Here is a 14,349-nt window from a genome sequence, read left to right on the forward strand (position 1 = left end):
GATCTAAGACGGTAAACAGTCTTAAGAAGGACTTTATTAAGTTAACGAGGATTTAAGAATACCTTTGGTGTATCTTTAGTGCCACACACAGAAACCTTACAACGTTAAAGTAGGAATAGAACACGAAGAATCGCCATATCCTTTTGATACCCTTCTCCTACATCTTTTATATTTAATTTCGAACCATAATCCCTACAGTAATATCCGCTTGCATCCTTAGTTGTTTCACATACATTCAAAGAAAAAAACGAGAGACTCTTGTTCGTTCTTTCGTCTTCGTCTATTCTTTCGATTCGAAGAATGAAATACAATAATTAAGCGAATATATTAGTAAACTCGTGATTTCGGTATCTATATAAGTTTTATGTAGATTTAAACTTTAATATGGTTTCATGCTATAAGAAGCTTATTATAATAGCGTATGTAATGTACTCTTCTTCTTTTTCATTAACTTGGATCGTCACATTCTTCGAGAAACCACCCTTATGTGGTTTTCTCAGAAATTAACTTCTTCATAAATCCATAAATCCATTCACGTTCTTTCATAGTACTTAAATCGAAATACAGAAATAATATAAAAATAATAATCATTATATAATCATTCATTCATGTACATATATATCTATTTCAAATTTAAAAATACATTTCGCGGTTCAAGTTTAAATAATGAGAAATATCGAATTTAGTCACATGGTGCATAATACATATAGGTAATTTAATCTTCCCATTCTTAGGGCTAAGTTATTTATGACTCGCTGAATTTAAAATGATAACACACGCGCTGGCAGAACAGTTTATATTATCCATAAAATGACAATCGACTTAGAAACGAATTGATGATTTGATGAACAAATCAGTATCATACAGTTCTTTGAGGAAAAAACATGTATAGGATAAGAAAAAAATCTTTCTTGCATTCAGTTTTATTTTCGTACATATGTATTTGTAATATATGTCTATATATGGACAAATGGTCTTAATTTTGTGTATAATAAATAACAATATTTAATTCTTTCATATTTTTTTATTATATATATATTTATATATAAAATCACACTCATTTATAATTTACAACTGTATTACTCAATTTTTTATTACATATAGTAGCTTTTACAGTATTTGTGGGAAAATATTAACTATATATAACATATTTTGTGTAGAATATGAATCATAATATAAATGACAGAACACCTGTTCGAGAAATGTAACCTCTTAGCGTTTCGATAAACCCTGCTATCGGACTTGTCCGTACTTTGGGAGTTAAAATAATACTATGATTGTTTGTACGTTGTTCAGTGATTAACCGATATTGTAGTAATTAATTTATTATTAAAGCACGAATTAATATTCTAGTGAAAGTATATTTATTAAAACGTTTATAAGATCGCTAACTTTTTGTAAACGATACAAAACATGGAAGTTGATACAGGAGCACAATTGATAGCAGAGGACAGTGATCAGGAAGAGGAAGAACTGACTGCTCAAAGTGTTTTATTAGCGATAGAGGAAGCTTGGCTAAACGAAAAATTCGCTCCTGAGATTTTACCACACCGGTCTGATTTAATTGACTGCATGTTGCAGCAAATCACACATATGGAAGAAAACATGAAGAGGTTAGACAAAGGAGATTTAAGATTAATGATACATAGAATGGAATTAGATAGGATTAAATATGTTATAAGTAATTATCTCAGAGCTCGATTAGAGAAAATTGAGAAATATACCATTCACATACTTTCTCAAGAAGCTAACAGATCTTCTGAGGATTGTTACTTATCAGTTGCAGAGCTACAATTTGCGAAAGAGTTTCTTGCAAGTATCGAAAAACTTTTTAAAACAGTTGCTTTGCAACATATGCCTGGAAATTTTCAGACATTTGAAGTTGATACATTAGCTGTAAAACCTAATATGCAAGCATATGTGTTTTTAAGGGCTAATGATAGAATTAATGGAATCTTACTTCCTGGTTCAATGGATGAAGAAATAGATCTTGAACCAGGCTCCCAACATATTATACAATATAGTGCTGTAGCTGATTTAGTTAAAACTGGTGCTGTTAAATTAATCTAATATCTTATACAATTTAATAGTGTGAATAAAGAAATCTAATACTTTTTATAGTCATTGTATAATGAAGTCTTATTATTTGCAGTATACAAAATTAATATATTAGAATAGATCTGTGTAATTAATCTGTTACAAAAAATTATAGAAAAAGTTTGGGACAATATGTATATATATATATATACATACATTTGTGTACATATATTTTATTAAAAAGTTATTGTACATTGAATTTACATATAATTTCATATGGTAATCTTTTTCAACATATATAAAATATATTTTGCATTATAAAATATCTAAACAATATCAAAAATATTATTATATATGAAGTACAATGCTTTGCAGATGCAAACTTATGCTCCTTATGCAAATTTACTTGTGAACATTTTCATTGTGTATGGACAATATTTTTATATTAAACAAAGTTTAAAAAATTATAACTGAAATATTTCAAAGAAGTTTTGATTGCAAGAAGTGTCATTATACATTAAATATAAAATAAATAATTATGTAAGTAGAAACAATATTAGTATTTACAAAAATTCTAATTATCTTTCACTGTTTCACCATTATGAATTTGTGGTAATGACTGCAATTCTGCATCGGTGCAGACACTGTTATAAGCCTAAAATTTGATAAAAATTTATACAAATTACAACAAATTGTTGTAAACAGATATTATAAACAAGAGAATATTTAATATAAATATACCTCTTCTGCAATTTTTTTGAGTTGTTCAAACATTAGCTTCCCAGTTTCTTTGACCATACTAGTGAAATGACCTTGCTCATTTTTAAGTAGAACATAGGGATGATCAAATTCAATTGCTTTTCCATGATCCATAACTAGCACCTTGTTGCTATCCATGATTGTATTCAACCTATGTGCTATGGTTAATACTGTGCAACTCTTGAATTTTTGTCGAATAGTCTTTTGTATTAAGGCATCTGTCGCAGGATCGACATTAGCGGTAGCTTCATCAAGAAGCAGAATCTTATTATTTCTTAAGATCGCTCGAGCTAAACAGAGTAACTGTCTTTGCCCCACACTGAAATTAGCTCCACCTTGATCAACATTATAGTCTAAAGAAGAAACACTTAATTTTAATTCTACATCCTCAAGGGCAGCCCAAAGAGTAGCATCATCAAAATCATGAAATGGATCGAGATTATCTCGAAGCGTCGCTGAGAATAATACAGGTTCTTGTGGGATAATAGAGATTTTCCTTCGTAATTCATAAAGACCTATTTGCTTTGTATCTAATTTATCTATGTAAATAGCACCTTCGAGTTTAGTCAAACGAAACAAAGCTGATATCAAAGAAGTTTTACCAGCACCAGTGCGACCGACTATTCCTACCTAAAAATGCAACACTTAACGGTTAATTTAAATATATAGATAATATGCTAATTTTGTTGATAAACAATAATAAATTACCTTTTCTCCAGATTTAATGGTAAAACATAAATCTTTAAGGACTGGTGGTGCGGAATCTTCATAGCGTAAATATAAATGATCGAAATTTATTTCTCCTTTAGAAGGCCACTGTGCAGACGGCTTTTTATTAGGTTCACTTTCAAATGGTCCCTCTTTATCGAGTTGTGTAAATTGTAGAATTCGTTCTACACTTGTCATTTGTGATATTGTTTCTGCAGTTTGACGCATTCCATGCTGAAGCATTCCACATAAGATTAATACTTGAGATATGGCTAATCCTACATTTCCCGCAAATGTATTTCCTAAAAATGTGTAAATAGATATTTAATGACATAATGTTAATTACTTTTCTGATGACAGCATAAATTTATAAATTACCATCATCCAATATGATGAAGCTATAGGTAATAAAAGCAATAAAACAAATAGACACAACATCTAATGCAAATCCAAAAGCAGTACTTGTTGCTATTGTCAAGTAATAAGCACTAGTATGAAGATCTTGGTGAACGTCGAATTCTTTCCGAACCATGTTATGCGCGCAAGCAGAACGAATTGTTGTTAGTCCTAATAAGGAAGAACTAACATGGGAGAAAACAGGACTTTTGGCTAAAATTTTATAGAGAATTGTTAATAATATCACATTAATCATTCTGAACAATATTTATCTAATAAATTACAAAATGCTTACTAGTTCCTTCAAAACGTTTCATATTTTGCGCAGTTTTAAGATAAATATTTCGTATTTGCCAATATAAGAAACCCATGATAAACATTGGAAATATTGTCCACCAATTAATAATGAAAACTTGAACTAAAATTCCAATCATTACTGTAAATATTTGGATGGATTCTATCATCGTTCTTGGTAAAATTTCATCTACTGATCCAACATCCTTTGAGAAACGATTTAGAATGCGACCTAAAATTTAACATTATAATATTTTTATTTTGTATAATTTTATTTTATATAATTTTAAATACTTACCAGAAGGATGTGTGTCAAAAAATAGCATCGGCGCTTTTAATAAACACGAAAACATGAGATTATGAAGATTTTTACTAGCATTCATACATATTTTATAAAATACAATATTTCTTGTGGATGTCAATACAATGCTTGTAAGGATGAATGCTCCATAAATCCACAAAGCAGTATCACGATGGAGGTAAACTGTATTGGACCTCGCGTTAATAGTCCACGTCTATACATATAAAATAAAAAATAAGATTCGTCGCTATTTCTGGAAAGGAAGCAAAGTAAAATTACTAACAATATTATCAAAACTCTCATTTTTTAACGGGAACAATTTTGAAATTGTACTATTAAAATCATCCATCTCCAATAAAGCCGTTTCATTTGTTGATTTATTTGTATCTCCGTCAACGGAAAACGGTACTGTGTGGTTTTGTTCTGATAGTTGAACTGTATGATTAATACTATTACGTTTAATGCGTATTTCTTCTTGTTTTGTCCTAAAAAAGAACAAAACAAAAAAGGAGAGATAATACACAAGATAATTCTTACTAAAAGGAAATAATAATAGATACTAACCAATAAGCAACCCAATAATCGCAACCACTACTTCCTATCTGTCCAAAAATTAAAGACCATACAAAAATCAGAATCATTAAGAGAGAACCTCCAGCTCGAAAATATTTCCAATAAAGAGATTTAGAAACGTTTCCTTTTGCCATTAATTCCTCAGTTTCTTTTGGTTCTGTTTCATCATCATCTTTACCATTATCATAATTAATAGATAAATCAGGATTAGTATTATCATTAATTTCCATGACTTCTGAATCTCCTTTATTTTCTTCTGTTGAAAGCATATGTAAAAAGTCTGTACGTTTGCTTTGAATTTCTGCAAATGTACCTTCACATTCGATTTTGCCCTAAAATAAATATTACTTTATAACATAACAATGTTATAAAAATAATATAACATAACAATAACATAGTAATATAATAATGACAGTTTTGTTCATTACTACTTACGTTGTTCAATAAAATAATGTAATCGCAATCTTTTAAATATTGAACCTGATGTGTTACAAGAATTCTTGTTTTATTTCGAAGATAATTTTTGATGCATTCATTGAACAATTGTTTTCCTACGTGAGTATCGACTGCGGATAATGGATCATCTAATAAATAAATATCCGCGTTCCTATATACAGCCCTGTTATAACGATCATTTGAATAAAAAGTAGTTCTTCAAGTTAATATTTCAACATAATATCGTTTATTTCTTGTTGATATGTACCTAGCTAAATTAATTCTTGCTCGTTGACCACCACTGAGTGATGCGCCTCTATCTCCAACTAAAGTTCTGTCGCCGTAATTAAACTGCTGAAAATCTTTAATGAGAGTACATACTCTAACAACATCATTATACTTTTCTTTATCATAAGACTGCCCAAAAAGTACATTATTGCGCACTGTACCCGAAAATAACCACGCTTCTTGACTAGCATAAGATACAGTACCATTTACTTTTATTTCTCCATGTGACTGTTGTAGTTCCTTTAAAATTAATTGAAGAAATGAACTCTGAAAATGTACATGAAGATTAGCAGCATTCTGCATCACAGACATTACTTTTTGAGGATATATATATATATGATGATATATTACCTTTCCTGCACCAACTGAACCAACAATAGCATAAAGCTTACCAGGTTCTATTTGAACATTGATATCATGTAACGTATTTGCAATTGTGTTTTCTGTCCAAGATGCTGTAATATTTTTCATCATAATACTACCATCTCCATTGGTTTGTTGTGACTGGATCATGTTATTATTTTCTTTCAATAAAAGGAAATTCTAAAAAAATGTTAATATCAATGTTATAAATTACATATATAAAATCCACATAGAACAAAACGATGATAATTATTTATCTCACTTCAAGTCTCTTAATAGATACATTAGCCTCTGCAGCAGCAGATACAGCCATAGGGTATAATATTGCCATAGTAAGTTGGAGGATATTAAAGTATTGTGCCATCGAAAATACTTTATCGGCAGATATAGTGTTGCCGAGAAGTACATATGCCATAATTGTAAAGTATAATGTTGTACGTTCGGTAAACACAAAAGTAGCTAAGGTAAAACCTCGTAAGTACGATGCAACTGTTAGTACGTCTATCTCCTGACTAAAAAGTAATTATACATTTTAAACACATTTAATAATTTATAATACTTGTATAATAATAATAATAACATAACAAAACACGGAAGAAAACCTTCTAACAAAGCTAACAAGTTTTTCAAATGGTTGTTCCCAAGTATACATTTTAATGACTTGAATTCCACCAATTATTTCTGACATTAATCTTACTCTTTCGTCAGTCTTAACTGCGATTTTTAATCTTAATTTTGATACCCATTTTCCTAGATATCCTACAATAAAACCACATTAGTTAGTTTCTTCTTTTATAATTTAAAAGGCTATTACACAAACAAACTTGTAATAGTGATACATGATAACATATTTACATACCTTGAACAGGTACAGTTTGCATGGTTATAAGAAAAACACCAGCTAAAGATGCGATTCCTACACTTTCCCATATCATAAAAGTAATCAGAGCACCTTGAATTGGTAAGATCCAAATATAATGCAATGCTACAAATAATTGTTCAAATCTTGCTACATCATTTGACATTATGTTTATAATTTGTCCAGGAGTAGTAACATTAGTAGAAGATCTTGACAAACGCAAAATCTAAAAGCAATGGTATTTTAAGTAACAATAGTTGATAAATATAAATTTATGGATGATAATTTGTTTCACCTTTCTATACATTAGAGAGGAACATGCTATTCTTACTCTCATTCCAACTTCCATTAAACCTAAGATAGAATGATGATTAATTAAAGCTCCACATAAGACTATAAGTATAACAGCTGAAGCATAAATGTATGCTTCATTGGCTGTGGATGTTGCTCTAGGATCAAAGTGCCAGATAAGAAGACCTAGCACAAATGGTTGAATAACCCTAGAATTCCACAGTAATTCAAAATTACACAATAATAGTAAATAATATACATTATAATGATAAAAATTATGCAATGATACATAAGAAACTTCTCGTTCTTACCTTAAAACAACTGCTAACAAAAACTGCCATCCTCCATAGTAAGCAAATGACCACATAAATGTTTTTCTTAAAGCATTGAAAAATTTAGGTTTTCTATTTGCTCCTTCTGCAAACTTAACTTCTTTAATCCAGTTCCTAGACAGGAATAAAGACAATAGTTCATGATATGAATTTTATCAGATTCAAAATATTGATATTATTCTTATGTACGTATGCTTATTACCTCTCAAGTTTATCTCCAAGATGTTGACTAACATCATTTGGCATGACATTATAAATATCTTTAATCTCAAGATCATGATCTTTAGCATACCAAAATAGGGGTTTCAGCCACCTTAAATATAATAATAAATATTTTTATATAACAATAGCTCTATTTAAAAAAGATTATTATAATTAATATAGAAAACTTACCAAAAGATCAGTTTACTAAAAACATTCGCCGTTAATTTTGGATTAGGATTGTCATACTTCTTACTAGAATCCATGATCGATCGTTTTACACATAGTACAGCTATTTCTACAAGAATAAACCATGTCGCACAAAAGAATTTGAGTAGTCACTCTAAAAAGCATTAGGAACATTTACGTTAATTCAACAGTAATTCTTCGCGTCATCATTAAGGAGTCACGAGTAACAATTCCTTTTTCTCTCAACTAATTGGTAGGAGTTTTCTGTTACGAGATAGTAAGGAACCTATTAAGAAATGATTCAACAAATCATAACACGTGCACAACACGCGCACGATCGATTGAATGTATGTAATTACATAAGGCTCTCGAGATCACAAACTATTGCACGGTAATGTATAGTATTCGTGGGAAGATAGGATGTGACGAAAATGTCAAGGGCATTAACTTATCCCAACCATTAACAGGTTATTTTTAATTATCTATTTCTAGAAATTGTACTAATAAAAGGAGAGAAAGAAATATATCCTTCCTTTTTTATTCGCAGCATGCAATGTATCATATATAATATGAGAACAAGGTGAATTGCGTTAAAAAAAATATACTTACAAGCGCTAATCATGTATTTAATTAAAAATTACAATGAATAATGTTTCATGGAGATAAGGAACTGAGATAGATAAAAGCAATGAAAAAAGAATTATTGAACTTCTGTAACTATGTAGAGATAAGCTTATTGTGTAATATAATGTGGTCTAATATAATGTAACATGAACATAATGTAATGAACATACGTTTATCATTTTTTCAAGGTTTTCGTGTTTTATTTAATGAAAATATCAATTAAAGAATATATATGATGGCTTTCAACTTTCCTTTTTTTTTGTTATTCTCATTACACAATTTCGTTGTCCAGACAACTGAAGTAAATTGTCACAGGATTTTTCTTGGGTAGCGGATGACTGACTTCCAAAATTTCTTGTAATTAAGAAAAATCTTCAATTCTTTTTCGGTTCGACAATCCAAGAAAATTTCAAATAATATTTCAAGATATACGTGTTATTCTAAAGTAATCAAAATGGTATGACGTAAATGAAATTTATGATACTCTATTACGCAAGCAATATATTTCTTTTTAACAATGTTCAGTACAATGTAAAATGAATTATATATGTTTATTTTCAAGTTTCAAACGATGTAAAGCATTTTTTGATTGCAGAAGACTATTTTTATTTAATTGTTAATCGTTAACGGAAGTTATAAATTTTGCTTCAGCGTGAGTGTATTTCAATGCACGTGGGTCAAGCAGGTGTTCAAATGGGTAATGCGTGTTGGGAATTGTATTGTTTGGAACATGGAATTCAACCGGATGGAACGATACCATCAGACAAAGTGTCCGGGACAAACGATTGTTTTAATACCTTTTTCAATGAAACCAGTTCTGGCAAGATGGTACCGCGTGCTGTGATGGTTGACTTAGAGCCTACGGTCGTTGGTTAGTTTAATTTCCGTAAAAAGAAAATCTTAACTGTATAAATCGTAAAATCTTTTGAAACTCTATGGAAGACTGATGTAATGAGTGATGTTAAAATTACGAATATTTCAAAACTCGCTATAGACGAAGTAAGGATAGGACGTTACAAGCAATTATATCACCCTGAACAATTAATCACGGGTAAGGAAGATGCTGCAAACAATTATGCTCGTGGTCATTATTCCATTGGTAGAGAAGTAATAGACTCTGTAATGGATCGAGTGAGAAGGTTGACGGATCAATGTACTGGACTTCAAGGATTTTTCGTCTTCCATTCGTTTGGAGGAGGCACCGGGTCGGGATTCACTTCGTTGCTTATGCAAAAACTGTCCGATGATTATGGGAAAAAAAGCAAATTAGAATTCGCCGTATATCCAGCACCACAAGTATGCAAAGCCAAAAAGAAAGAAATTGATAGATATTTTTTTCACGTTTGTTTTATCTATAATTACCTTGTATATATGATAGGAAATTGGGTAACACAGTATCCTTACGTAAAGAAAAATAATGTGTAGGTGTCTACCGCCGTCGTAGAACCATACAACTCGATTCTGACAACTCACACTACAATCGGCCATTCGGATTGCGCGTTTATGGTGGATAACGAAGCGATTTATGATATATGTAGACGGAAGCTTGGCATCGAGCGGCCTTCATACGCGAATCTGAATCGCCTTATCAGCCAAGTGGTATCATCGATAACTGCCTCTTTGAGATTCGATGGTGCTCTGAACGTAGATCTAACGGAATTTCAAACGAACTTGGTACCATATCCTAGGATTCATTTCCCACTGGCGACTTATGCGCCGGTGGTTTCGGCTGATAAAGCTTTCCACGAAGGGATGTCCGTAGCAGAAATAACGTCCGAATGCTTCGAGGCATCCAATCAAATGGTCAAATGCGATCCTCGAGAAGGAAAATATATGGCCTGCTGCCTGCTTTATCGCGGGGAGGTGGTACCAAAGGATGTGAACGCGGCAATTGCGGCTATGAAAAGGAAAAGTTGTATACGTTTCGTTGATTGGTGTCCGACTGGTTTTAAGGTCGGCATCAATTATCAACCACCTACTGTTGTTCCAGGTGGAGACCTTGCCAAGGTATCAATTATTACATAAATATATCTGTCACTATCAGTAATAATTAAAGAGCAAAATTTAATGTTTCACGGTATTGTTTCCATTGTTTCCATGTAATTAAAGGATTAAACATACTATAGTTGAAGCACTAATTCAGTTATTTGAACATTTTTTGAGACAATTTATATATTATTTTTAAAATGCGGTTACAAAGTTAAATATGATGTAGGTTCAAAGGGCAGTTTCAATGTTGTCGAACACAACAGCTATCGAGGAAGCCTGGTCTAAATTAAATTACAAGTTCGATCTTATGTATCACAAGCGAGCATTCGTACATTGGTACGTCGGAGAAGGTATGGAGGAAGGTGAGTTTGCAGAAGCACGTGATGATCTTGCCGCATTAGAGAGAGACTACGAAGAAGTCGCACTCGAATCGTCAACTACACCAGATGCTTCGTTGGAATATTAATATATATAAATGCACGTAATCCGTGCAAGTATTTCGGCATTTTTCAGCTACCCAACAAAAGGACTTATGCATGATCAAATTAATTGTGTGTACAAAGAGACTGATATTTTATATTACGCTTCTTATGTCTTGTGATTTGTTTACTTATTTTCATCTTTTTAATAAATTATTTTTTTATAAATTTATTAAAAGAACATATTAATAAAATAAACAAAAATATATTCCCCCCAGTTAGCTTTGAAGTTTTGGGTGATGTATTATTAAATTAAAAATAAATTTCTATGTGCTAGAAACAGTACTTTTACCTGAAAAAAAAAACTCATAAATTATAACGTACTTTCTGTTTTCGTAAATACTAGAAGTGGAATTTATTCAAAATTCCAAGTCAGTATAATTATTGCATTAACAACAAGTACGCGTGATTTGTCACTTTCGCAAAACAAGATATTTAAATTATCTGAAGACAATATTATCGTGTTATTACTTATAAAGAATATATCTTATATATACAACATTCATAAGTAAATGTAGTAACTTTACCGTATATACTTAACGAAAATAACTTTTTTTAGTGATAATGTACTGTATCACAAAAAAACTTTCGTGACATCTTATTATTATATATATATTTCTCTTAATGCTAAAGTAATCTCTATTTATTTATGTTTTTTTATCTTACAAGAAATTTTAATTACAATTTTGATTTTTACAAAGAAGATAAAAAATTGTAATTGATTAATGAAGGATGAAAAAGGTATATATTAGAATAAATTGCTATATAAAATACAGTTTTATAGTTACGATTAAAATGAATTTAATAATGATATTGACTATTAACCAAATATCTTCCTGAACCTTTATACGAGTAATTTATGCATAGATTCTTATATAACTTAATACCTAAATCTCAAATAATAAAACTATCTGATAAAAATAGATTCCTTAGCTTAATTATTACACCAAAAGTGTTGGAATAGGTTTTTTCCCAGGCCAAGCTTCTTTGGCATATTTTTTCTTTTTTGGTTCCATCGTTCGTGTATCAGTAGGTCCTGGTATTTCTGGTACATGTGGTGTTTCTGTTTGTATTTGATTGGGTGTCATCTCTACCTCAGGAGCTGGATTTGGTAATGCAATACCAAGTCGTGATGATAATGAAGATAGTGCACTAGAAAATGGATTAAGAGACAACGATGATGGAGTAAACTGTTCTGGTGGTAAATCTTGATAGAGTTGAGGTGTAGTTGTTGTAGGTTGAAGATGCTTTAAAGGATTATGATCCTCTGATAAGGATATTAAACCCCCTTCCATACGCATTCTCTAAAATATCAATGAATAATAAATTTATAAAACATATATAAATAATATATAATGTTGATTTGGAATAACCCTTACTTTACTGGGAACAACTGTCGTTTGTACAAGATTACGAAATCTTCCGACTGACGGATCAACATCTTCTGGATTTATTACTTCTTCATCATCATTGAACGTAATTCCTTTTTTCTTTCGTTTTCTAGTTGGTTTATGAATTTCATCGTCTGTTATTCCTAGCATAGATATACGTCTATTATGTGCAGTGTTAAATTCCGTTAAATTCTGTAATTAACAATATAGTTATTAAACTATATCTTAATAATATAATTTAGATATAAACATTATTCGAGGCATACATCAAGTTCTGTTTCTGTTTCAGGTAAACCTAATAAACCACCAGCATCTGTATCTTCTGATAGTTTCTCTAATTCCTCTATAATTGGTCTTGTGCCAGTTTGAGGTCTTTCTCTAATAATATAATACCGTGTAGAAGCTCCAAAATGAAATGTACTATCAATTGGTAATTGTGTGGGTTTATGTTGTTCCAAACGAAGATTACCAATAAAAGTTCCATGTGCTGAAAAATCAGTCAAAATTTATAATATTTATAACTTAAATCTTAATGTTTTATTCAAAAACAAAGAGTTTCATATTTATTTAAATCATTAAAAATTTTCATTTTATATTGCACAATTAGATTCTTACAAATCTGTTTCTTATAATTAAAAATCAATGTGTATAATAAAATATAACATGTTAGTTATGAATTAAACTGCTATAAATTAAAAATAATGATATAATACTTACTGCTACCCAAGTCAACAAGAAATGCACGATTTAAATGTTTGTGATAAACAAGAGCAGCATGAACACGAGAACAAGAAGCGTGATCTATACAAAAGTCATTTAATTGTTGATTACGGCCAAATAAGTAACATTTTTTCTCATCAACCATTAATTTCTAAAACAAAATAATATTTCTGATATATCTTTGAAAAAGACCTAAATCTTTAGGCGTAATATATAACTCCCTTACTTGAATTAATTTGTCATTCTTCAGTACATCTAAATGTAATCCAACTGGTGGCTTCCCAGCCCTGAAAAGCATAATCTATGTGTAAGGTAATATTTTTTATGGTATAAATATACTATAATATTAAATAGTAATATTGTATCTAAAATGGTTAAGTAACTATTTGGAACAGTCTAATAAAAATTTTCCAAACGTACCAATTAGGTACTTCGTAATGATTAGCCATCACCACTTTGAAATAATTTGCTTTGTTGTTAAATGGACATGAAATTAACCGGGCAGAAAAACACATTCGATGTCAGCGATAGCAGAACGTCATATTAAAAAAACGTTAATGAAATTTTATGATAATTCTTCATAACTGTTTCCGTTTCCATTCCATATATCATGGATATTTCTTAAAAGAATATAAATAGTAGGCACATACATATACGCAACCTGAAAGAAAGTTATTTTTTATCAGCTTTAACATAAGGTATTATTTTGATGCCATATACATATAGGCACATATATCATTCAAAGGCGTAATTAAGTAACTTAGTGCCCCGGGTATATCAATGAAAATTTTAAAGAAATTTTTATGTAAACTTTAACTAATGTGTTCGTGTCATAATAACTAATTCTACATGTTTTATTTCATATTTAAAACAATAAAATTGTAATACAAAGCAGACAAAATGGTAAGAAAATAAATTTTTTATTTTGATCCTATCCTAATATTCTTTTGCGTACATACGAGTAGTGTTCTTATTTTGGATTCTCAGGTTTATAAATCATATATTTTTTTGTTGAAAATATTTTAAAGGAAATTAAGCAATATACTATTGATTAGAATGATAAGAAAAACGAAATGGTGAAAAATATGTACTTTTTAATCTTTTAATATATTTAAAATAA

The 14,349-nt window shown here is 30.2% G+C and overlaps 4 protein-coding genes across 7 annotated transcripts; 2 read left to right on the top strand and 2 right to left on the bottom strand.

Moving 5' to 3' along the window:
- Window positions 1–1,353: 1,353 nt before the first annotated feature.
- Window positions 1,354–8,164, bottom strand: LOC139990446 (ATP-binding cassette sub-family C member 4). 2 transcript variants are annotated; one of them, XM_072009695.1, is made up of 18 exons: window positions 8,030–8,129; window positions 7,839–7,949; window positions 7,616–7,750; window positions 7,309–7,513; window positions 7,014–7,239; window positions 6,757–6,913; window positions 6,417–6,666; window positions 6,143–6,334; window positions 5,772–6,058; window positions 5,504–5,687; window positions 5,060–5,400; window positions 4,779–4,980; window positions 4,493–4,709; window positions 4,196–4,426; window positions 3,883–4,113; window positions 3,505–3,806; window positions 2,779–3,426; window positions 1,354–2,692 (listed from the first exon to the last, which is right to left on the bottom strand). In XM_072009695.1, exons 1-18 carry the CDS (start codon window positions 8,101–8,103, stop codon window positions 2,612–2,614), a joined length of 4,074 nt encoding a protein of 1,357 aa, XP_071865796.1. In that variant the 5' UTR covers window positions 8,104–8,129; the 3' UTR covers window positions 1,354–2,611. The 2 variants fall into 2 exon arrangements, with proteins under 2 accessions (XP_071865796.1, XP_071865797.1); XM_072009696.1 differs by lacking the exon at window positions 3,883–4,113 and having other exon boundaries at window positions 8,030–8,164.
- On the top strand, window positions 1,414–2,793 carry Sld5 (DNA replication complex GINS protein SLD5). Its single transcript, XM_072009865.1, has one exon. It carries the CDS (start codon window positions 1,414–1,416, stop codon window positions 2,068–2,070), a length of 657 nt encoding a protein of 218 aa, XP_071865966.1. The 3' UTR covers window positions 2,071–2,793.
- Window positions 1,472–11,696, top strand: LOC139990480 (tubulin alpha chain). 2 transcript variants are annotated; one of them, XM_072009821.1, is made up of 5 exons: window positions 1,472–1,613; window positions 9,302–9,521; window positions 9,645–9,946; window positions 10,076–10,657; window positions 10,866–11,696. In XM_072009821.1, exons 2-5 carry the CDS (start codon window positions 9,317–9,319, stop codon window positions 11,103–11,105), a joined length of 1,329 nt encoding a protein of 442 aa, XP_071865922.1. In that variant the 5' UTR covers window positions 1,472–1,613; window positions 9,302–9,316; the 3' UTR covers window positions 11,106–11,696. The 2 variants fall into 2 exon arrangements, with proteins under 2 accessions (XP_071865922.1, XP_071865921.1); XM_072009820.1 differs by lacking the exon at window positions 1,472–1,613 and adding an exon at window positions 8,967–9,107.
- A 50-nt stretch (window positions 11,697–11,746) lies between these two features.
- Window positions 11,747–13,966, bottom strand: Nipp1 (nuclear inhibitor of protein phosphatase 1). Of its 2 annotated transcripts, none has more exons than XM_072009853.1 (6): window positions 13,890–13,966; window positions 13,456–13,516; window positions 13,227–13,380; window positions 12,776–12,996; window positions 12,498–12,701; window positions 11,747–12,422 (listed from the first exon to the last, which is right to left on the bottom strand). In XM_072009853.1, exons 1-6 carry the CDS (start codon window positions 13,922–13,924, stop codon window positions 12,060–12,062), a joined length of 1,038 nt encoding a protein of 345 aa, XP_071865954.1. In that variant the 5' UTR covers window positions 13,925–13,966; the 3' UTR covers window positions 11,747–12,059. The 2 variants fall into 2 exon arrangements, with proteins under 2 accessions (XP_071865954.1, XP_071865953.1); XM_072009852.1 differs by having other exon boundaries at window positions 13,650–13,909.
- Between the last annotated feature and the right edge of the window lie 383 nt (window positions 13,967–14,349).

Source organism: Bombus fervidus, chromosome 9 (assembly GCF_041682495.2).
Source record: "Bombus fervidus isolate BK054 chromosome 9, iyBomFerv1, whole genome shotgun sequence".
In the NCBI taxonomy this organism is placed as follows: Eukaryota; Metazoa; Arthropoda; class Insecta; order Hymenoptera; family Apidae; genus Bombus; species Bombus fervidus.

Excerpts from the sequence above, each read along its gene's own strand:
- Sld5 (XM_072009865.1), top strand. The coding sequence starts at position 1,414 with ATGGAAGTTGATACAGGAGCACAATTGATAGCAGAGGACAGTGATCAG.
- LOC139990446 (XM_072009695.1), bottom strand. The coding sequence starts at position 8,103 with ATGGATTCTAGTAAGAAGTATGACAATCCTAATCCAAAATTAACGGCG. Across the intron at positions 6,335-6,416 it reads TATCTATTAAGAGACTTGAA|AATTTCCTTTTATTGAAAGA; the intron begins GTGAGATAAATA and ends ACATTTTTTTAG. Across the intron at positions 6,059-6,142 it reads GTTCAGTTGGTGCAGGAAAG|AGTTCATTTCTTCAATTAAT; the intron begins GTAATATATCAT and ends GTACATTTTCAG.
- LOC139990480 (XM_072009820.1), top strand. Across the intron at positions 9,522-9,644 it reads CTTAGAGCCTACGGTCGTTG|ACGAAGTAAGGATAGGACGT; the intron begins GTTAGTTTAATT and ends AACTCGCTATAG. Across the intron at positions 10,658-10,865 it reads CAGGTGGAGACCTTGCCAAG|GTTCAAAGGGCAGTTTCAAT; the intron begins GTATCAATTATT and ends AATATGATGTAG.
- Nipp1 (XM_072009852.1), bottom strand. The coding sequence starts at position 13,744 with ATGTGTTTTTCTGCCCGGTTAATTTCATGTCCATTTAACAACAAAGCA. Across the intron at positions 13,517-13,649 it reads CATTACGAAGTACCTAATTG|GGCTGGGAAGCCACCAGTTG; the intron begins GTACGTTTGGAA and ends TATGCTTTTCAG. Across the intron at positions 12,997-13,226 it reads TCTTGTTGACTTGGGTAGCA|CACATGGAACTTTTATTGGT; the intron begins GTAAGTATTATA and ends CTGATTTTTCAG.